Genomic DNA, 24,754 nt, shown 5'->3' on the forward strand with positions numbered 1-24,754 from the left:
TGAAATCCAGAGAGGGCAGCACACAGCGACATGGCTGACGTTTTACTAGAAACGGCAAATGAGATTGTGAGGTTGGCGAATTGCCAGATTATATATTGCTTAGATGTGAAGTAATCTTGCAGGTTAATAGTGTTGTATGTCGGAATATATGTGAAGTGGTAGAACGCTTAGGGTCTGGAACCATTTCACCTGTGTGCTTAACTACTCAATATGCCATGTTTCCAGTTAGATTTGAGGTATAAAATTATGTAGGTCAGGCTAAAATCAGGTTTCTCTTAGGGAGCGACCTGTTCTTTATGATTCATTTGTTATTTATCTGGTCCACTATAAATAAGGCCTTCAATAAGCCTCTGAACCTTCCCCTGTAAATTCGTTCACTGCTCAATATACCATGTTGTGTGCTTGTATATCTTCTTCCGATTGATTTGTGTTCTAGAACAGCATTTCTGTGTTTTTAGTTTTCAAATCTAAGAATATGTTTCCTTACGTTAGAAATACTGACGAATTCCATAATCATGTACAAATTACATACAATTGTAACGACTTGAAATATAAACCATTTTACAAAAAGGAATGCTTTCCTTATATTTTAATATTTTTTTATACATTCACAAAATCAGTATGGGAAACAATAACCTCTTAATGTATGCTCCTAGCCTCCTATGCTCGTTTGTTTAATCTATCTCTTTTAAACAAAGTGCGCAGTAAACATGCATCGTGAACCGAATAAGGAGCTGCGAATAAGTAGCCAAACGAATCTGAAACTGCGAATAAGTAACCAACTTCAGCGTCGTCTCTTCGGCAACGTCCAACCTAGGCCGACCTCGCACTGAGCGGTTTTCCATGGTCCCCGATCCAGACCCTAAGCGTTCTACCACTTCACATATATTCCGACATACAACACTATTAACCTGCAAGATTACTTCACATCTAAGCAATATATAATCTGGCAATTTGCCAACCTCACAATCTCATTTGCCGTTTCTAATAAAACGTCAGCCATGTCGCTTGTGCTGCCCTCTCTGGATTTCACGGGAGGTACTGTAGTTGTAGCTCCGCCTACTGTTCATTTACATGTATTTGCATGCTGGTGAAGTTGAAAACGAAAATGAAAAGTGGAAAAAGAAAATGAAAAGTGGAAAATGAAAAAGAAAATCACCAGCAGGTAGCGCCAATCCTCCTTTTTAATTTTCATTTTATATTTGTCACATATGACCCGTGCTCGAGTGAAAAATTAAATTGCAAATTAAGTGATTTCATTTTATTTTTAATTTTGTCATAATATTTTCACACATGTATGGAAAAAGAAATGGCAAAACGGTATTTTCATTTTCATTTTAGTGTTTTCATTTTAGTTTTATTATTGGCAGGAAATACCTCCCATACACCCCCCTCCCCGCTCCAATTTTATTTGTTGATAGTGGCACACTCATGTTAAAGTTGGCACTCCATGTCTCAAAGGTTGCCGACCCCTGCGCTAGTGTATTAGTGCTACTGTGAGCTCACTGGTTGGTGAGCTGGTGCTGGAGAGGCACCCAGATCATGTTAAGGTTTAAAACGATTAAAAACGTTAAATAATATGTTACTGAAACACTTTATATTGTTCTGTGTTGAGAAAATTGCTCAAACTAACCCATATGATTTTAAAAAGTGGGTATTCTCTTCTCTATTTAAGATTCTCTGATATTATTTTGTACATTATCTGTAATGTTGATCGGTTGTTCAATAAAACAGTATAATAAAAAGTTGTGGTTTTCATCTGTAATTTGTTTTTGTAAAACAACTATAAGTGTGTGTACATACAACAATACAACATACATACATAATTATATATACATACATAATTTATATATATATATATATATATATATATATATATATATATATATATATATATATGCTGTTCTTCCTTTAGACTTACGTTTGCACATTAGCAGGAAAACTGCAAGTGCATCTTTACAGTTTTTTTCTCACCCATCTTTATAACCTCAAGTATTTTTGGCAGTATATTTCATTAAAAAGGCCATTCAATTTACAAAACGGCAAGCAACCCCCTCACCACCCCAACAGGCACACAATCAATAATATCAAGGTTCTTTTTTTACTTTTTAAATAAATGACAAAATACAATGTGTATCAAACATTTAATAAAACCATGGCATTGACATGGAGGCCCTGTTTGTCAACACATGCTTCCAAAAACAATTCCATGTCATCTCCATATTCAGATTGAAACATGAATGGTTCCTTGGTCTCTGGGCCATCTCCCTTCAGAAGCTCAATGAGGGAATCTTTGCGGTCTTCCTCAGTCTGTATCAAATATCTTTGCATTGTTACATGCCCCCGTAACTGTGTCCGGTTCTGGCTGATCCATTTCACAAAGGTCCCTTACAACTGTTGGCTCCTTCAACAGGAAAATAATCAGTAGGCTACAGTCTTAGTGAAAATCAGAGTGTGTTGCCATAGTTACATTATGTGGAATTGTAATTCAGTTTAGAGATTCTGTAGTGCACTGACTTGATCAACTTCTGCACGCTTGTGTTGTCTAAGTTTTGAGAGCGCCACATGGTGGCCTTGCAGGACAGCACTGGATTCTTCTGTCCAATGGGCAAACACATGGTGGCCTTGCAGGACAGCACTGGATTCCTCTGTCCAATGGGCAAACACATGGTGGCCTTGCAGGACAGCACTGGATTCCTCTGTCCAATGGGCAAAAATTCTGCCAAAGCTTGAAAATAGAAAAGTCCTGATATTGGTTACACTTCTAACATTAAGGATTTTTTTTCAAAGCAATCAAATCATACCTGTCAAGTTCAAAGTTTTCCATTAAAAGCAGGCACCACCATTTTCGCAATGAGGGCAGGTCATTCTGTAAACATACAAAAGTATTTTAGTAGTAAAATTTGCTACATTTGAACATCTTTTGTACAACTGATCCTCTTTAATAATTCCAAAGGTTACTTACAATTGTGTAGTCAAAAGGGGCAAAATTGTGAAGGCCCTCCTTAAACTCCTGGTACCTGTAGATAATGTTGCATTTACAACACCTTCTACTGTATGTTGAAACATCTGTAAGACATAACCACAAAGCATATTCAAGTAAAACAGAAAATTTGAAGAAAACTGTATTTGTGATATGCATGAGTGTGTATCCAATGTATTAAGGGTTTATGGTGGCTCCTATACCATCCTAGGCGGTGGAGTGTTGAGTGTGTGGTATAAAGAGTGCAGTGTGTGTAATGTGCAGCATGTGGTGTGGAATACGATGTATGTGTAGTGTGTGTGGTTGTCCAAAACTTTTGGCTAAATGCAGAAATGCAAATATGTTTTAATAATAGTTTCTGGCTACAGTGGAGTCCAAAAACAAGCAGTGTGGGTGGTGTGGAGAATGTGTGTGTATGTGTGGAATGGCATGTGTGGTGTGTATAGCATGCTCCATGTGTGTAAGGTAGGGGTGTGTGTGTATGGACATACTCTCAATCAGACCCATCATGCTGATTCGAGCATTTCTTGTTACAAGTGCAGACTCTTCTAGCATGGGATTGCCTGGGCATAGTTGGCACATTGTTTCAATGGGCATGAAAGTCGTTGTATTCATTTTTATCCCTCTGTGCCGTGACGTATTTTGGTAGTGTAGACGGATTTTTTTTTTCTTTGAATATGTACCGCACACTCCGCTCAATGGCAATGGTGTCTGTAGATATTTAATCCTCTGTCAACAGTGGCGAGTCAGGTGTGGCGTCTTTCCCTGTCCTGAAGACATCCCTTTGTGTTTGAAACAAATGCCATTTTGCGATGCATTTATGAACACAAGAGGCCCATGGCTTAGCACAGGGACAGTGCCAGGCGTTCCTTTTCAAATTATAGGTGACAAATATTCTGCCAAGCCGGCAAAAGCTGTGTAGCTCAGCCTCATGAATAGAGAAACATATTTGTGACTGAGAACCTTCAAAATCCACCAACACAGAAAGTGGTACATGTGCCATCTCAGCAGCTTTTTGCTTATTGATACACGTCTTAACTTTGGCCTCCCCAAAAAACTTGTGTGACACCATTTCCTTTAGTACATCTTGCATAAGGTTTTCCTCAGTTGGTTTTGCATCCCAATAATTCACAGAGCGGATGTGATCACACAAGCTACCATTTAGTCTGCTCCGTTGAGCCAGCAATTGATACTGTCGACATTTCTCCATCTTACATCTGATCTGATGATCTATTCCCCAAGTTTTTCTTTGCACGTGTACTGGCACAGAAAACCCATGACCAGTTCTCTGAACAGCAAATAATCCATTTTTTTCATCCACACACAAACACTTCAAATGTGAAGCTTGTGTAATGTCTTTTGTTACATCTGTATGCTTTCTAGATATGTGTGTGTTCAAGTTCTTCTTCAGAAGAACAAGACTGCAGTGAGGACATTGTACTGTGTATAGATGTGAAACAGTCACAAGAGCTATAGGTGGATTTGCATATGAATGTTCCACATGTACTAAAAGAGGAGCAGAGGGAAGGGGGGTCACTGGAGGCACCACAGATGCAAGCTTGGTATTGGATGGGGAAGGTACATTCAAAGACTGGTGTGAAGACAGAGAAGAGATCCTTGCTGGAGAAGATAAAGGTGGAAACTGGTCCCTCTCTGGAGGAGATGCAGGCATGGACAGAAGCGATTCCTCTGAAAGAGGAGCATGCATGGAGAGACCTGAGGTACCTGCTGGTTGCGTCGCTAGAAGAGGTGTTTGCATACATGAAACTGAGGTCACTGAAGGTAGTGTGTTCAAAGACACCTCACACAAACACAAGTGTTTGTCCATATCAATCCGGCGTATTACTGTGTTCTGGCAGAAAGCACAGTGAAAATGACCCTCTGTCCGGCATGATAATCTGCATTTTAACAGATGTTTGTCTGTAAGATAAAAAAGAAACATTTTAAAGCATGATGGGAGTAAAATTAAACATCTCTGAAAACCAGAAATAATTACGGTAAATGTGTTTTGTGAAATGTAATTCAGACAATTGCTATGTAAAAAAAGCAGAGATTTTAGGGTTGTGATACATGAACATAAAATAATTTATCAAATTATTTATGAAGTCTTAATCTTGAATAGTGTACATAAGCTAAGTGGCAGAAAGTGTTATCAAATAGTATACAATCCCCTCCACGGTAGATTTTCCAGTACACATTCCATTCGGTTAGGGCATTATCTAAATACAATGTCTATAGAAAGTATTCACACCATATAGATATTTAGACACACTATACCCTGAAAATAAAAAATAAATGATGTCTTACTTTTCGAGCTGTACTTACATATTATAACCATATTCAATATTTTTGTATCCTTCGTCTAACTTTCCACAACTCTATCACAGAACTCTTGAAAGCATCTTTCCAACCTGGTGCTACTAATAGTGAAGTCAATTAGCCTGGTGTGTGATTTGGAAGGTGATTAGTTGAACCTGAGAAAGTTTATGTTTACTCTAATGGGCTGATTACTTATCTAAAAGAGGTATTTTACTAATTATATCATTTTTCAGATTATAATGTGTAAAACCATCTGGGAAGTTAGACATTTATTTACATTTTGGTATAATGTGGCAAAAGGCAAGGATTTCAGTAGAATATGAATTCTTTCTATAGGCTCTGTATGCACATTTAAAAGAACATGGATGATGATATGGCATCATATGGGCATCCACATGTCTGTTGATCTTCCCCTTTGTTGTTGGTTTGAAGGTTGGGCAAAGAGGACAGTGAAACAGTTTTCTGCAACATGTGTTGCATTCTTCGATGTCCGGTTGTACACCAGCATCACAGATAGAAGGGTGCATCTAAAACAGAGTGATTAATAAGATTAATTGGACATTTATTTTATTGAAATGTTATAACATTATCATTCTAATGTCAGCAATATATACAATATATGAAACATTTTATATTGACACCTAACAAAAAAACTACAGTACTGCAGCATACAGAGGGTAGTGCATGAGGTGTCATGAAACTGTGTCCATCAAAAACCCAAATGGATATGCATTCCCATAAATGTCAAATTCACTGACTTAATATAATCTGAAGATCCTTAAACATTTCCATTTGTAATGCCATATTATTTATATTTTTTAAAGCATGGGATAACTAGGACCTAGACCTAGAATAACTAGTGGCGCAGCGAGGTACTGCTGAAAACCTTACTATTGCGTCACTTCCTGCCCCAGCGTGGAGCTGCCTCCACCAGACCCGTCTCAGTGGGAAGGAGAGAGAGGGGGTTCTGATTGGCCTGTTCTCCGCTCAACAACTTACTTATATTGGCCGCTGCCACCCCCCCCCGCTCAGCAACTTAACCTCCGGGGGGGGGGGGGGGGGGGGGGGGGGGGGGGGGGGGGGGTAACCTCCCTGAAATCAACTTTTGCAACTTGGGATGCCTGAGTAACAGTCATGAAAAAAATACATTGAGTAGCTTAAACATATATATATATATTTAATTTAGTGGACAAAGCTTTACAAACCTTAACACGATAACTCGAATTATTGGTTCCAGAACTGTTGGTTAAAAATTTTACAGTGGGCATTCAGGCATTGGGTGGATATTGTACCATAACTGAGTGTCTTTATTATTTTTCCTTTATATATCACCTTTTCTCTTCATTTTTGGAAATAACTATAGAGCAAAAAGTGTCACACTACGATTTGATTTTTGTGTTAGCCATATAGCTAGTTAGCTAACTAGTTGGCTAGTTATATGCGGCTGGTTATAAAATCACTATCACTATAATTTAACAATGACTATTCAAGCATGTAGTTTGTATCTAAGCCAATTGTACAGTGGACTTTGTGCATGTTATACTTCAATATACTATAAACATAAATCTTTTTTTAAATGTCATGTAAATGGACAATTAGGCATGGCTAGACTGAGGCCTGCCATGGAGCTTCAAAGCTTCACGTCCCACCATTTCTGATGGCCAAAGATAACACCAGGCGCCATAATACATACAGTGTGAGCCCTTTAAATCTGACCAATCGGATCCCTCAGGCCTCTTGTTGATTAAAGTGTAAACAGAAAGGCTCTGCCACAAGGAGTAGCAGTGGAGGAGGGGTCCCTAACGATATCATACACCTCAGGATGGTAATATTGAACCAGCCCTGCAATGAGCATTTCTTCTTCTCTTTCATTAATACATTTGCATTCCTAAGTTCTGCCATTTCAGTGAACAGAATGTAAGTATGATTTACATACACTTAATTAAGATATACTGCCCACAGGCACCCTAAACATTTTCTGCTTTAAAATGTTAATTGCATACCTGCATACAAAATCAAGTCAAGATTTTTTATTGTCATTACATATGAGTACAGGTACACAGTGTAACGAAATTTTGTTCCTCCGGAACCGTGGTGCAACACAAATCAACAATACAACAGACGACATAAAGTGCGGCAAATATACATGCATGTCTATACATTGCATGTGCATCTTGCCAAATATATGGCCAAATAATGAATGTGAAAAAACAGAATTGGTAATGTTTTTTCATGTGAAACTTTGCACCTTTATTCGGTGCTGATAGTCACTGACAATGGTCAGTTAAACGTTTTTGAGAGTTAATTTAGTCTCTTGTCCTCTTTGGTGTCACACATGCAGATATATGTGCAAAATAATTACTCTGCAAAATTCCTTGTGTATGCACCATTAGGCCATCAAACTAACTGAAATGATCAAGGCTCCTGTGAATTTGGGAATGCGCGGCAAATACGTTTGTTTAGAGGACACCGAACGCAAGCCAACAGAACTTCCGCGAGCCATCACTCCATAACTGATCCGAGACAATACTGTGAGCCATCAGTAGAGTCGTGCGGCACATGCATTGCTCTTGGTTTGTGGCACGAGACAGCTAAAATCCAGCTACTCCCAATAAACTCTTCTTATCACCCTTTTGACTTGCTCACATACTAAGCTACAGTATTTTATGGTTATTACATTACAGTCAAATGTTGGGGTGGATTTTAGTTGCTATAAATTAATTTGAATGGATCTAGAACTTTTGTCAAATGGTTCACATGGATTGCAGGGCAAATCCTCAACACATTTGGTTATGTAACACGTTAGCAGGCTGAAACGTTAAGACAGGACAGTGTCTTTCACTCACATGCAAAATGCTGTTACTGCAAGATGCAAGTGAGACTTAATATTTTTGCATGGTTGTGCTAGAAAATCCTGAATTTGCTCCCTTGTGCATGCATGGCTGACTATGTTCACTTCATCTCTGCTTTTGAACTTGTTTTTGTTTAAAAATGTGAGGGCATAAGAATATGGAACCCTCACACAATCATACCTGCATATTCCATTCAATACATGTATTTTTTTTTTATCAATTATGGAATTACCAAACGCCTTCACGCTATAGCCTACACTCCACAGTAGCAATCATTCTGACGCAAAGTTGCCACAACACTCATAGTACATAATGGTGTGAAATGTCTGTTTTGCAGTATCAATATTACCCTTGACTGAAACTTTGGAGCCTAACATCAGTTAGACTGTGCCATGTTTAAAGTAATTGAGCTCCGTATGGCCCATCCTACTGCAAATGCTGTATGTTAAGAGGTGGTCATGTGCTTTGTTTTATATACCTGTCAGCAATGAGCACATTTGAAACACTTAAGTTTAATAACTGGCAGGGTTGCCCACATACTTTTGGCCTTATAGTGTATGAGTGTGTGTGCAAGAGGGCAATAACGCATTGAAATATTAAGATGCAGGACTGAAACCAGATTCACTCAGAATCACTCAAATATTGTATGTCAGCTTTTTTTTATTGAGTTTATTTTAAAATGTACATTTTTTCCGATTCATTAAAAAAGATATAAAGCATCAGGAAAATCTGAGGTTTACCTTGCCACAGAATGCTCTTGTAAAGAAAAAAAGAGACAGTATAGAGAGATCTCAATTAAAATAGAAAAGGCTTAAAATGTTTGTGCAGGTCTATACAGCAAAAGCCACTGACGATGTTGCAGCACACATCTGTGTCTCCTTGGCTTAAGAAGTTGGTAGTTAATGAAGCTTAGTCTTATGCACACAGTTAAAGTTCATATAGTCTCTAACTTTAGCTAAAATTACACAACTGATCATATGTACAACAACCAAACAGCAAAAATTGTAATATTAAGGCAATAGGTCTCCAGAAATTATGGAAATCCATCTGAAATAAATTATCAGGATTAAAGTGGAAATAAAATATCAAAAGACCAGTTACCAAAGGAATGAATTATCCATATATAACTCCTGAATCTACCTGACTGGCTTTTTTAAGAAGGCATCATGTACAGCAAAAAGCTGAGTAGCTTCTATCATTAACTTAAAAAAAAAAATGAGAACATCTGTGAATCGCAGGACCAAATTATATGTAGGGATATGTAGAAAAAAAAACAAAATAATAAATTAAACTGGAACTGATATGTTAATCACTTTAGTGAGTACCTGTCTTCTGTAGTCATCTTAAGTTTTGATACCTTGCATTGAAAGATATTAAAATAAAAAACAGAACATAGTGAGCCATCGCTCGTTGTTAAAAGCTATCACAGTTCCTCACTCCATCATTTTTGTCAGACCAATTCATTGCTCCTGACACTCTCTAAAGGTGCAGACTTCTATCCAGCAGAGGTCACACAAAGGCCTTTACATCCGAGATATTCAGTACAAACAAAGGACCCTTTCAGTATTGTACATAACACTTTGCACAGTTGGTTTTGCAGACAAACAGGCAAAATCATTTTAGTAAAATCTTCTCTCCATGTTGCTCAAAACCTTTTGATTGCGCTAGTCAGTTGCACTTGATAACCATTAGAAAAATGGATATGAAATAAACCAGGATGTACCAAAGTTTAAGATTATCATTGAAATAATCAAAAACGGATCACTTCCCACAATTGGAACGCCTACTCATGACCCGGTCATGGCAGTTTTGTGAAATGCAATACTTAAATGTAAAAAGCAGTGTTGTTAGGTTGTAAACCCAGAGAAACCGGTCAACCAGATAACATCAGATAACATTTCATTAGGTTACCCAGGATGAAAGCAAGGGTGAAAATACCCAAACAAAAAAAATCTAATAAAAAAAGATTAGTGGAAGCAGCGAGTCTCCACTTGATACAAATGAAAGTCTCTCACTGCTCTGTTAGCATAGTTTTCACAGGGTGCTCAACCAGCGAGGATTTTGAAGTTCCTTCAGCCCCAACACACAGCCCAGAACATCTTGTTCAAAACTGTCTCTCAGCTTATACACGGCGTTCTCACTGACCAGCTCTCCACCAGACACTTGACTTTCCATCACCTGGGTAGCAGCATCACCGAACGGATTTAGGGGAACTGAATCAATTTCTCTCACAGTATAATCAAGATTTAACATATGGTGGAGGAGGGGCCGGACCTCTCTACCCCTGGCCCGGCAATGCTCCCAGAGGCTGGGCTAGTGTAAGTATTGTTCAGTGTGCTCACTTGGTCCCTTTGGAGGGGGTGTCGCTTTCAGTGGACTGGCGGCCGTCACTCCAGGCCTCGCGGGTGCTCTTCAGGGCCTGTGTGCGCTGCTGGTCCACCACCACATAATCGACCCGTTCGTCCGACACTGCCACGCCAGTTCCAATGCTCTTCTTCTGCACGGCATGGAAAGAAGGCGAGTCATTCTACACCATGGCAACATACTGCATTTCAGAGATTCCAAGGTAACAACGATGATCATTCACAAATACTAACATTTAGACTTGTTTAGCTTCCCTTTTTAAAAATGAACTGTCAAAACAGATTCAACCGAGTTATTCACAGTTCGGAAAATGTGGCAGCAATTATGTGGCAAAAAAAAATATTGGAAAACTGCGCCAACCTTCCAGCATACCAACTCGTGCAAATCTCTACATACTGAGCAGCTCTGATGAAAATCATCCTGTTATACACCAACAATGAGGGGAAAAAAATATTGGAAGCCAATATTTAACCAGCGTCTGTTTTCCAGCACTGGCTGCAATTGTGCCTTACCATTCGAGGAGGAGTGGATTTGCCAGGATCCAGGTCCAAGTCCAGATACTCCACCTGCTTGTCACCTCTGGGCTTCACCATAGGACTGCTACCCCCGTCCATGCTCATGGGTGCTGCCAGTTTCAAGTTCTAAAATGCCCCCAAAAACATACCACTCACTGAAGACTCACCAGTCCACCATTTCTTTTTTTACTCAACCACATTTATTTTGAATCAATATTAAAGCTCCAATCAAGAGCTGTGACTGAGGGGTAGGATCAAATCTGAATATACTATGAGCAACTGCCAGCCACAGCTAAACTTCAGATTGGGGCTTTAATGTTGCACATTACACATAACTAATACACATATCTAATAAGTGGTTTAAGAATAGCTATGATGAGAATGGGCTAAGGAATACAAGACATTAACGATCTAGGTGAGCGTTATGTAGTGTAAGCCTAACTACAGTGGGGAAAATAAGTATTTAGTCAGTCACCAATTGTGCAAGTTCTCCCACTTAAAAAGATGAGAGAGGCCTGTAATTGACATCATAGGTAGACCTCAACTATGAGAGACAAAATGTGAAAAAAAATTGAGAAAATCATTTTGTCTGACTTTTAAAGAATTTATTTGCAAATAATGGTGGAATATAAGTATTTGGTCACCTACAAACAAGCAAGATTTCTGGCTGTCACAGACCTGTAACTTCTTTTTTAAGAGGCTCCTCTTTCCCCCACTCATTACCTGTATTAATGGCACCTGTTTGAAGTCGTTAACAGTATAAAAGACACCTGCCCGCAACCTCAAACAGTCACACTCCAAACTCCACTATGGTGAAGACGACACCAGAAACCGAATTGTAGACCTGCACCAGGCTGGGAAGACTGAATCTGCAATAGGCAAGCAGCTTGGTGTGAAGAAATCTACTGTGGGAGCAATAATCAGAAAATGGAAGACCTACAAGACCACTACTAATCTCCCTCGATCTGGGGCTCCACGCAAAATCTCAGCCCGTGGGGTCAAAATGATCACAAGAACGGTGAGGAAAAATCCCAGAACCACAAGGGGGGATCTAGTGAATGACCTGCAGAAAGCTGGGACCAACGTTACAAAGGCTACCATCAGCAACACACTACGACGCCAGGGACTCAAATCTTGCAGTGCCAGACGTGTCCCCCTGCTTAAGCCAGTCCATATCCAGGCACGTCTGAAGTTTGCTAGAGAGCATTTGGATGTTCCAGAAGAGTATTGGGAGAATGTCATATGGTCAGATGAAACCAAAGTAGAACTATTTGGTAAAAACACAACTCGTCATGTTTGGAGGACAGTGAATGCCGAGTTGCATCCAAAGATCACCATACCAACTGTCAAGCATGGGGGTGGCAACCTCATGCTTTGGGGCTGTTTCTCTGCAAAGGGACCAGGACGACTGGTCCGTGTACATGAAAGAATGAATGGGGCCATGTATTGTGAGATTTTGGGTGCAAACCTCCTTCCATCAGCAAGGGCAATGAAGATGAAACGTGGCTGGGTCTTTCAGCATGACAATGATCACAAGCACACTGCCAGGGCAACAAAGGAGTGGCTTCGTAAGAAACATTTCAAAGTCCTGGAGTGGCCTAGCCAGTCTCCCGATCTCAACCCCATCGAAAACCTTTGGAGGGAGTTAAAAGTACGTGTTGCCCGCCGACAGCCCCAAAACATCACTGCTCTAGAGGAGATCTGCATGGAGGAATCGGCCAACATACCAGCCACAATGTGTGCCAACCTTGTGAAGACTTACAGAAAACGTTTGACCTCTGTCATTGCCAACAGAGGATATACAACAAAGTATTGAGATGAACTTTTGTTATTGACCAAATACTTATTTTCCACCATTATTTGCAAATAAGTTCTTTAAAAGTCAGACAAAATGATTTTCTCAATTTTTTTTTCACATTTTGTCTCTCATAGCTGAGGTCTACCTATGATGTCAATTACCGGCCTCTCATCTTTTTAAGTGGGAGAACTTGCACAATTGGTGACTGACTAAATACTTATTTTCCCCACTGTACATGGTCATTTTTGGCTGTGGAAGGATTAAGTTGATCATATTAAACTGGGACGAACTACCACCTCTCCGGACCAAACTAGCCTGGCATCCATAGCAGCTGCTGCTAAGTACTGATGTTTTGCTGTTTTTTGTGAGGATTGTGACCTCCAGCACATCAGTTTTGAAAATGTAGAGCATGCTAACAGCCCTGCTCACCTCCTCAAAGTGCTCTAGACTTGCCACCTCCCTCTTAACAGGGGTGAGTGGCACCGTGCAGTAGAAGGACTCCTCTCTACCGAGTGGAGGGGCAGGAAGGAGGAGAAAGGAGCAGCAAGAGATGTCATGAGATAAGAAACAGAACAGCAACACAATAGATAAGGAGAGAAATCTGAAGAGAAGCAAAAGTGATAAGAAGCAAATTATTAAATGAATAAATGCACAGCAAAAATAATAAATATATAAAATGAGTGTGGGAAAAGAAAAAGTATAAAACCCAGGCCTACATGTGCCAGTCATGTGAAGGCATGATGTAGAAGAACTATGGATATAGCCATCTCTAACAATGCAGAGCACATCACGCTGCAAAGGTCTGATTATTACCAACTGTGTAGACCAACAAAACTTTCAGCTACTCGCTGTTTAGACAGAAGTATTGATTTCTGACAGATAAAAATTGCATACAGCTTCATATGATAGAGCAGGCCCATGCAAGCAAAGAAGGTACAAAAAAAACTCAACAAAAACACAGAAGAGCAAATGCAGAGAAACGCAAGGAAAACGAGGAGAGGAAGAGTGCGGTTGAGGCAATGCCAGAAGCTGCAGGGGAGAGGAGCCCTTCTGTCTGGATCAGGTGGTGACCTCCAATCACTTCCTGTTTACTGACACCATATCTGTGGACCCGCGGACGCACCTGCTTCTTTACCATGTTGGTTTACGTGGCTGTTTTTTTGCACTTTTTTTTGTCATGTAATTGTATTGTTCAGTGAGGAGGTGAGAGAGAAGCAGAATAAATGTCATCAGTTCATATCTTCTGGGAATGAGCATCTCACCCAAGACTTCAGCACCAGAGAAGACATAATTTTTATGACTCTCAATTAGTAAATAGAAACATTTCCAAAGTGCTGGAAGCAGGGAAACTATGAAGTATGCATTGTGACTGGAATTGACTTTTCAACAAATTGTCTGTTTAAGAAAGACTGTGTCTGAGGAACAGGGCAATGTCTGAGGTGCTGTGGTTACATACTGGTTCATCTGCAGACATATTAGCGAGCTGCATTGCGACATAACTCTCATCATAGTCTTCGGAGTCTGTGCTGGAAGCAGTGCTATGCACCGAGGGTGGTCTGGGAGGCATAGGGAACCTGGAGGGGCTGAGCACCATGACAAACTTTACACTGCAGCTTCTGTACACACACACACACACACACACACACACACACACACACACACACACACACACACACACAAAGCACATACAGGTGTGGCCACAAATGTGCTCTCTCTCTCTCTCTCTCTCTCTCTCTCTCTAACGCACGCACGCATGCACACACACACAGAAACCAGACATTCTCAAACACATTCACAGACAGCACTCATGCCCTTTCAAGTGTACATATAAATTGACTTTAAGCGCTCTCTCTCTCCCATAAATAAAATGTTTGGGCGGAGGGATTTTTCTGAACCTCTTTGGCTGACGTTATTCATGCCAAAAGTAGAGCCATCATAAGGCACACAGAAGAACAAGCACATGTAAACAATAACTCATTTTTAGGGGTGTAACGGTACGTATATTTGTCCTGAGCCATCACGGTGTGCACATTACGGTTCAGTCCATGCACTGTAGTGGAGAATGCGCCATAGCAGTTGTGCAAAGACTGATGAATGTAATGCGGAATGACATTTCAATGACAACCGTAAGCAATGACACACAGGAGCTAGAACACACATCTTATTCTTTCCAAATCAGCTGTGTGGGGGAAAGTTTGGGATAAACTATAACAGCAAGTGATAGACTGGACGAACTAGTTTACGAGTGCGGAAACATATTAACATATTCAATGGCATGACCCAGATGGACAATTATTTACAATTAAGTTTTATTCGACTTTTGATTGAATTTTGAAAAATATCGATCATGTTACACGGAGTCAAATGTAGTCTTAAAGAGTGATGCCCAAGGTTTCCTATTGGGAAGGCAGCAATTGGTATTTGTGCTTAAATAACATAAGAGAATCTTTTCAGATTTTACTGCTTAATACACTGCAGCCTACAAGGGGGCACTATACAACACTACGTGGAGCAAACTGTAACTTGCACTACTGTCCAAAATAAATGGACAGAAACCTAGCCTTATGCATTTGTTTTTGTTGCTGCAACCCCCCCCCCCCCCCCCCCCCCCCCCCCCCCCGTACTGAACTCATACCAACCCAATATATCCAGAATGTGGTGTGAACCGAACTGTGACTTCTATGTACCGTTACACCATTACTCATGATGAACCCTTCTGTGAAACAGTTTACATGATCCTCAGACTCCATGGTGAGTTAAGACAAGACTATAGTAGTGCATGAATGTTAGTTTTTGTGCCTCTTGTCTGAGGCCATGCAGAATGATGCCTTGATGTTAGCTCTTTCAGCAGCAGCCAGCTCTGTGGTGATAAGCAGTGCAAATCTGTTTCACTACATATAGGCGTAATGGCATTAGTCCACAGGTAACCGGCTGATGCTGAAACTAAATGGTACATTAGCTAAACCAGAGGAAAGGATTGGTCAGCTGGCACGATTGACACTTACTCCCTGGCGAAGGTCCTGGTGACAGGGGATCGCACTGGTGTAGTGAACTCCTCACATTCAGGGAGTGGTTTGATGTCCAAAGGGGCCGGCTTGACTAAAAGAGAGGCATCAACATATTGTTACACTCAAAAAAAATAGACAGGCCAAAGAATTCAAGGCACAACAAACACGTTATCTGGCAACAGTATTTTTATAATGTAAATATATTTCTCTTTTGACAAAAGTTTAAAAGGCAAAGTGATTTCTGTGGTTAATTTAGAAATCATTGTTCAGAGAAATACTCAAGTACACACAAAACCTCATCACAAAAACCTGGACATTACCTTTATTGATAAGTCATATCAGCATACTGTATACAGATTATCTGTCCAAGTAACAGAGTAGCAGAGCAATGCCAATGTAAATGTAAAGAGCTCTTCTCATTAACATCCCATTTCACTCAGTGGGCCAAACAGGTCAAGTGTGTGACATTACTGATTTTTGCCTCTAGAGGGAGCCATTGACAAAAGATGAAACGCTAGCAAGCGGTTTTGATAAAGACATATTCATAATCAATGTTTTCATAATCTCAACAATAACGACACAATAATTAAAATCTTAGTCTTCTAAAGTCTTATAACAACATGATGGAAAATGGCCAAAATTTGTTCATAGCACTTCTTAAACCAAACACAAGGCTCCCACTATGCACTGTAGCACAATCTTGAGCCCTACAGCATTAGTTAAGATTATCCAACAATAAGGTTAGGATGGAAACGAGACGCATTAAAAATAAATAAAAATCACTGTCACATGTCCCCTTCCTGTTTAATTTCATAGTATTTAACTCAGCTCGTTAAATACTATCCCAAAGCACCTCTGGGCTGAAAATTGCAAAATCTGCCAACTATTGAGCAGACCACTCTCCCACGGCTAAATGGCCCTTTCTGAATGCGGCCGCATCTGGTGTCAGTCCACCAGGACAGGGCAGGGACTGCACACAGAACCCTCCTCCACCATGTTGGAAAGGCATTAACATGGCAGAGCAATGGCATAGTAAATGTGAGAGGTGCTTATTCATGTTAGTGATTTAAGAGTGAAAGCAGTTCACTATGGTTAGACACTGGTGATGCACACATGGTGAGTGTGTGTGTGTGTGTGTGTGTGTGTGTGTGTGTGTGTGTGTGTGTGTGTGTGTGTGTGTGTGTGAGAGTGTGTAAGATAATAGTAATTAAAACATTATTAGTGTGTGTTTTCCTTTAGCTAAAAGTTGGTAATGAGTTTAGTTTCAACCAAAATCATTTAATCTTCCCGTCTTTGCTTCTGATGTGAGTTTAAAGCATTCAGTTTAAAATGACTTCAGATTTGTACCACATGTAGTTCGATATGCCTCCGAGTTTGCAAGAGGTTTAAGTTCAATACCTCACAATAGGCCGTGTACATTTCTGGGAAGAACTCAGGTGACAGGCCGGCAAGTGGGAACATGAGAGTGGGAAACAGCGGCAGTCTGTCGAGGTACCTACCCTTACGACGTCTGGAGAAATCACCTACGGTTTGAGAGTCGGTTCGCTCGAGACCGACAGTCCGATTAGCTCGGACTATTTTAGGACTCTGACCTGATTGGTGAAAGAAAACTGGGTTTTGTTATACGTCTCTCTTGAAATAACTTGCTCATTTGTGTGTATAATTGTTTTTAAATCATCCTTGTCCCCATGCAACATTGCAAAAGCTTGGCCACACACATCTCCTCTACACTTTCTTACTCTTTCACTGCAGATTTGTACTGCACTGCTGCCATGGCAACGACCCATCATGCACTGGAGTCATGCAACATGCAGGGCTTTCCCTGAAGCGGCATGCACAGTTAGACGTGAGTATACGGCTTGCACTAATGACGCACGCCAGCATCGGCTCCGATGCACGGCAGCGTTGAGGGACGTCTGATTAAATCTCAGCGCACCAAACACACCCGTGGACACGCCCCCATAGGAATGACAGGGCTCACGACAGCAGCAAAGGTCAGAGGGCACAGAGGCCTGCTAGAAATGACGCAGAGAACCAAAGGGAGAAGGTGCACTGTGGCTGTGCACAGGAAAACTTCAGATCCCTGACTGCCCAAAAGACACACACAGGAGTCACAGGAAAGCGCTGGTACAGTGGGGGGGGGAGCAAGCAAAAGAGAGAAGCAAGAATTAAAAAGAATTTTTAAAGGGTGTAGAGCCACAAAGGAGGGCCGAATGGTGTTAATAAAGAAAAACTGGGAGAAAGGAGAGAATGGAGAGATGTGAAGAGGCAGAGGGCAGCGTGAGACTGGTCAGCAGAGTGCCGCGTTTCTCCCAGCCCAGCGCATCCGAGACTGTACGGCATAGCAGCCAGTGAACAAATGCAACACACCACGGGCACACACTCTGCACATCGGCCACAAGCTTGCCAGCAACACACCAGTGCAGCAAGACAACCACCACGCTGAGAATGACGCCGTGCCTGGCCCATGGCTACACACGTGAATCACCATTTTGCAGAAATTAAACCAGAGGTAAAATAAGAGAGGGCAGCACAATATTGCAATATTTATATTTATACAATATTTATGCTGATTATAAAAGGTTGTGATTTTCAAATGAGCCCTCCAGCAAGTCACTTGTCCTATTGCGTGCGCTGTGAATCCTGGCCTCTCTCACACATTCCAGACGCATGTTCTGTGGGGGGTTGTGAAGAACATCACCCATATGACCCAACAAGGAAATCATTCTGGCCAAAGTAATGCAAGCCAGTCTTTTAGCAGGTCACAAAGATTTTCGCCAAACAGGTTTCCAGCACATTTCAATGCAGATATCAAGAAAAAAAAAACACAGCAAAACATCCCCAGTGCAGTCCATGTCATACAGCAAACAACGTTTAATGTGACCATCCAGACCAAAGACAAGCAATAGCTGACAATGTTCATTCTGTCAAAACATTCTGTGCAGGCAGATTTTTTTTTTTTAACACAGCCAGACCACTAGCAGTGACCAAGCTGGACTGAAATTCCCCTTTCTGAGTCTGGCCATCAATGAGGCCTTTGAGAAAGGGACAATGGGGAGAGAGGTGACCGCTCCAGGCCGATCCAACTGCCTCGTCCCCAGGGATCTCAGCAGGGGGGACAATGGACCCTTTCATTGGCCAGGTCAGATGCTAACAGCTAACAAAGGCTAACAGCAAACACAGTCGGGACTGGTTCCACTGTCTGAAAGGTGCCTTTCTGCAGAGAAGTTCTCTAGAGTCGAGGTAGGGAAAGAAGCTGGAGCCGATTAGTCCCACTTTACGTACTGAGAACTGAATTCAATTAGCATTGAATTGAGTTATCTCACGCTGAAATTCATTGCTTTTCTTTCACAAGAAAAGGTTGTCTAGACACTAATGAGGGAAGAGAACTTTATAAACATGGGCCAGCACAAGTTAGTAAGAGAAGTGTAATATGTTAAGATACGATGAATGGGAGAGTTAATATAGCAGTTAAAACACAATGCGGCAAGCATGTTGATAACCACTACCAGATCCAGCTACTGCATAATGACAATATGAATGCACCATGGAAAGATGTTTAAACACATGAAGAAATAATCGAATACAGTGCATCACACACCATTACCATACAATAACCATCTCTAGAATCAGGCCACATACACACAGACATTCATACAGACTCATTCTCTTCATCACACACAGGCACCCACACATCCACCAACATCCACACACCACACACGTCTCCTTCAGAGCTCACCTTTGCGGTCAGGTTTCAGGTTACGGTCGACAGGGGGTGGCTGGCAGTCCGTAATGAGCATGGGTCTGCGTGGGGGGGTTTTGGGGCTCGAGCGGAAGCCCATGTGGGCAGGAGGGGGCACCTGCTTGCCCAGGGAGGGGAACTCCACCGTGCCCGGGGTCATGGGCACATAGTTGGGCTCCTGTAGGGGCTCGGAGAGGCTCCCAGAGCGATGGTGGGATGGGGAGTTGGCACTCATGGGGACATAGTTCTCATCCATCTCCTCCGTTGATGCACTCCCAAGGGGCAGCATGCCTTTGTTTTTCTATAGCAGTTCAGGAACGAGGCAGAAAACAGTGGTTATGCACTTATTTAGACATTCATATACACTGTACGCAATTCAATTGCGTTTTTATTTATGCAAATCAAAGCCCAATAGCCCTATGACCAAGGATAAGGAAAAGCCATGTAAAAACAACAAACGACTCACAAAGTAGTTGTTGAAGTTTTCATTAAACTCAAAGGAGCAATTTCTGTCCGAGGGAAACGATCTGGGTATGTCATAACAGTCTTGAGATCCATAATCTGTCAAAATGAAAAGGCAAAAAAATGTGTCATTTGCAGCACTCCACAGAACTCACCAACGTACTGTGTCGTGATCACAACTGTACACAATAAGAAACGTGGTTCCGTGAACACCTGCGGTGAGAAAGGGGTGAAAACCTGGAAGCCTGAAGCTCTACCCTAATGTACTCCCACTAGGCCTTTACCAAAGTCTTGTGGTGGTAGTGGGAAAGCCACAAGCACTGGCGTGTACCAGCATGTGTAACTGGAAATGGAACTGCATTCCCATCCCACCACAGCCAGAGGGCGCCGTACATGACTTCACACACAGGTATTACTGGATGCATGGGTGTGGGATTTTAATTAACTGGAAAGCAAAACCTGGTTTAAGTGCTGGGAATGTACTCTAACAATCCAGTGGTAATGCATTACCACTGTTTCTCTTTCCTGACCCAATAATGCCATGTTGGGTCAGTCAACCATACTCTGACCTAGTTTTGCTACACTTGTGGGTAATATACCTGCTAAGTTTCCAGAACATTGCAGTAAAATGCAGTTTTGATTAGTAATCTAGCATGTGTTACTTCTGGACAGCTTGGTTTAGTGTGAGCTGGCTGTCCCCTCGGCCTGCGATGGCGTCACCTCTGACCTTTACGGAGACGTGAGGAGTCCGCAGTGCCTATGGTGTTGCTGCGCAGGGCTTTGCTGCTTCCTGATGATGATGGCACGCAGTAGTTGGCGTCCGCCTCAGACACTGACCTCGGCACCGCATATGTGTCCGTGGGCGACCGGTCAGGCGGCACAGCTGGTGCGCCCAGCGAGGGTTTCGGCGGGCGAGGGGGCGGAAGCACATCGGAGGGCACACCCGTAGCCGCCTCCCCCCCGGCCGCACGGGGCACCTGGTAGGTGCAGTTGCTGCCGGGTGTGGGTGGGATGTCGTAGCTCGCAGACAGATTCCGAAACTGAGCTTCGAGGGAGGGTTTTCGAACGGGCGTGTTGAACACGTAGAGGTCGCCCAGGTCACTGTCAGGTCCGGACGGCGAGGACGCAGACTTGGGCAGCAGTACGGTGTCCTGCGAGTAGCTGCGTGGCAGGTGGTAGAGACCTTGTGTGTCCGCTGACAAGCTGGCCCCGCGTGACGGAGGAGAGTCATACAGTCCCATGTGCTGCGAGGGGAAGAAGCCGTTGACCGGGCCGTGCTTGCCCGACGAGGAGGACGTAGGCGTGCGATGGGAGGGGAGGTTGTCGTTGCAGTCAGGTTCAGAGGAGGTAGACTTGGCGCAGTCTCCATGGGCCCTGTGAGAGCATGCAGGACACAAGTTACTTCAGCGCCTCCTCACAAAATGTTAGCAAAGACTCAAATTCCACAACCATGCTGTGAAGAAATAACACAGGGTCGAGTTATACAGGCAGAGCAAACAATGTTGTTTATCTGGAGAACTGCACATGCTCTGAAGATATAAAGCACTAGCCCGGCAGGATTAGTCACTCATCATGCATCATTTTCCTATCGGATGACTCCTGTTGGGATCTGGAAAGCAAGTGTCTATATGTGCAGGTCCAAAAAGGGAATAACGTAGGAGAAATGTGAAGATATTTATAATAGCTTAATATATGAATGTCAACCATGCCATTTTTATAACATCAGCTGTTATATTAATGGGTCCCTCTTAGCCTTGTAGATAATCAGACTATCATAAGGTCACCAAACCATTGCCAGCTTTATGCCATTCTGACATGTATGGATTACATTGTGGTTTTCTATGACATTTTGGATAAATGTTTAGTCAGACATTTAATAGTCTGATGGAATATTAGCATGAATGCTCTTTTCATTTCTACATTGTCTCATATAATCACCACACCTGATGTTCCAATGATCATGCGTGAACATACCTACGTGTGGCAGATGTCCGAATTAACAACCGGTATGTGTAAGGGCTTTTGATCAAGGGTTATTGTTACATGCACAGAATGTAATGTAGTTTAATGTAATTTTATTAATCGTCTCATTTGTCTGTCTCGCTCTCTCACACACACACACACACACACACACACACACACACACACATGCACTGCACTCACAGACTGTCAGCAGGAGCACTCTTGCTCTCACACTCCTCCAAGAGCAGATATTGCTGCTCCGCATCCCTTAGAGAGCGCGCTACAGGACTACATACACGTAAACACGCGCGCGCACACACACACACACACACACACACACACACACACACACCCTTACATCAGTCTATGGCAGTCACAAAAGAGTATGAAGAATAAATAAGTTCAGTGCTATTAGCAATCCATGTGTTACTAATGGAGTTCAGAGGTGCTATAGCACTTTGCCTCGCTCTAAAACGACAAACAAGACCCTTTCCAATGCCTGTTTTCCTAACGTTTACTCTCCCTCCACCCGTCCACGCAGTAATCCGCCCCACACCTGCCTCCCCCCCTCCACCTCACCTGCTGGGCTCAGGTTTCTTGCTCTCGCAGTGGAGCAGCAGCAGGTAGTCCTGGGTGTCGTCCAGGCTGGAGGAGGACTCCAGGTGTCTGAAGCTGACGGGTTGGTAAGGAGGGGGCACAGAGGCCAGTGCGGGGTGGCCCATCCCCCCAGCATGAGGGGGTGTGTCCACCACCTGGGCCCCGCCCACAGCCGCCTGGTGAGACGCTTTCGCAGAGTCTGTAAGGCCCAACCACACGCATGTACTTGTGTTAGGACGTCCTAAAATACACATCACAATACAGGAATTCCTAGAATAAATGTTCATATAACACGCAGAAAGGAAATGCAAGAAAACAACTGTAGCCTTTGTGGAATCTGATGAAATATATTCTGGTCTTTGGAGCAAAAAATCTAAAGCCAGTGATTATCTAAAATATGCATTGGTGAGAGGATTCCAGGGTATTCAGGGTAACCGCCAACCTAGATGCCCAGAGGCAGATGGTGAGGTGGTCGTGTCTGAACAGGGGGGTGAGCGGCTTGCTAGACAGCGCAATGGAAGCAAAGCATTCATGAAGAGAAGTGTCTTCTGTGTCCCTACGCCAGTCCTCAGTCCACTCTCAGAAGACAAAATTTCAGTCTATGAATAGGCATGGAATTCTCAAAGCAAGCTGCGTCTGAGAGAGAGTGTTCCTTCTGATGGCTTTCTTTGTTTTTAGGATTTTAGGTTTTAGTGTCTTTCCCCTTGGGAATAATTTAAATGTTGCACTCACTATTCAAAGTCTACACACCCACACCCACACAATCACCCACTTTGCCTTCATCCTCTATTTGCAGGCTGCCCAATAGTGACGGAGTCAGTACTCTCTCTCCCCATCCTCCTCTCCCTCCCTCGCTAATTCTCTGCCCCTCCTCTCTCTTGTTTTTGAGGTATTGCTGCTGATTCATCCCAGCACTGGGAAAATCCCCCCCCCCCCCCTCCACATTTGCCTTCCTGCCACCCACTCTATATCTCAAGCAGCTAGCTGCCCCACGCTAAGAGCTCTAGACCACAACCCAGACCCTCCTGAGTCTACTGGGGCTGCAGCTACGCTCCTGGGGCTGGGGCCAGGGAGGAGAGCCGTGTCTTTGCCTCCATGAACCAGCAGCTCTCTACTGCCACAGCACAGAGAAAATCAGTTCACATGTGACCCATTAAAGGGTAAATAAGACAAATACTAAACTACTGGACATTCCACAGGACTAACGGAATAATGCAAGTGGCATGCTTTCACAGTTCCAAATGTTTCATTCACAACACACTTACAAACGCTCTGGGTTTTCCCCAGGAGAGTCACAAACTTCAGAAATATAAAACCTCAAATTCAATACTAATGTCAGTAAACTAGAATGGCCATTTTATCCGTATTATTTTATGATTTTGATATGTAAAAAAACAAACAAACAAACCAAAAAAAAAAAAAACAGATGATGTCGCTAAATACTCTAAAGTCCCCCCGCCAGGGTTGTGAAAATCTCTCCACCACGCAGGTCTCAGAGTTGAGGAATATGCAGTACGGTTTCTTGCACTTACCTAAAATAATCTGTGTGGGTGGCCAAACAGAGAAGCTCAGCAGCGAAATTAACGCTACAGAATGTGGGGCAGGAGTGAGGATGTGGGCTCAGGTACTTCACATGGCATTACATTAATTATTCCCACTGTGCCATACATCCCTGTGCCACACATACCATACATGCCAACCTCGACCAGTAATGCTATTGTGCTAAATACATTTGGATTAATTTAATTTCAAGCCTGATATGACTGTGTGCAACCTTGTTCTGTACAAAAACAATGTGTATCTGAAATGTTTTAATTCACCCATTGCACCCCATTTCTCAGAGTTCAAAGCCTAATTCTTTACAAAGATGTAAATATAAGAATATGCATTACAAGTCTAGGACAGCTACACACCACTATGGTTGATCTTGGTGGCTGTGCCACTCCCCAGTACATGAATACCCATAGCCCCGCCACGTCCTCTCCATGCTGCCTGAAGTACGAAATAACACAACTGTCCCTCACAGTAAAGAGTGACAGATTTTCTGTGAATTTGGTGTGATGTTTGGGTAAGGCATGCAGGTGCTCAAACACTGCACATCACAGCATTTTTACAGTGTGGGACATACTCATCACTCAATAATACATTAAGA

At 42.4% G+C, this 24,754-nt stretch overlaps 1 protein-coding gene across 14 annotated transcripts in view; it reads right to left on the bottom strand.

The window, feature by feature from the left end:
• Positions 1-3,620: 3,620 nt before the first annotated feature.
• gab1 (GRB2-associated binding protein 1) overlaps positions 3,621-24,754 on the bottom strand; it is a 53,755-nt gene continuing 32,621 nt past the window's right edge. For 5 of the 14 annotated variants that reach the window (XM_076974933.1, XM_076974944.1, XM_076974946.1 and 2 more), the window contains 11 exons: positions 22,585-22,801; positions 22,207-22,293; positions 20,771-21,417; positions 20,048-20,142; positions 19,579-19,882; positions 17,339-17,431; positions 15,837-15,930; positions 14,288-14,447; positions 11,031-11,159; positions 10,497-10,651; positions 3,621-5,829 (listed from right to left, as the gene is read on the bottom strand). In XM_076974933.1, coding sequence (XP_076831048.1) covers positions 5,682-5,829; positions 10,497-10,651; positions 11,031-11,159; positions 14,288-14,447; positions 15,837-15,930; positions 17,339-17,431; positions 19,579-19,882; positions 20,048-20,142; positions 20,771-21,417; positions 22,207-22,293; positions 22,585-22,801 — 2,129 coding nt within the window. In that variant the 3' untranslated portion in view covers positions 3,621-5,681. Of the gene's footprint in view, positions 5,830-10,496; positions 10,652-11,030; positions 11,160-13,260; positions 13,337-14,287; positions 14,448-15,836; positions 15,931-17,338; positions 17,432-19,578; positions 19,883-20,047; positions 20,143-20,770; positions 21,418-22,206; positions 22,294-22,584; positions 22,802-24,754 lie in introns of all 14 variants that reach the window. The other 9 variants (XM_076974934.1, XM_076974936.1, XM_076974935.1 and 6 more) reach the window with 9 other exon arrangements.

The sequence above is a fragment of the Brachyhypopomus gauderio genome, chromosome 15 (genome assembly GCF_052324685.1).
Source record: "Brachyhypopomus gauderio isolate BG-103 chromosome 15, BGAUD_0.2, whole genome shotgun sequence".
NCBI lineage: Eukaryota > Metazoa > Chordata > Actinopteri > Gymnotiformes > Hypopomidae > Brachyhypopomus > Brachyhypopomus gauderio.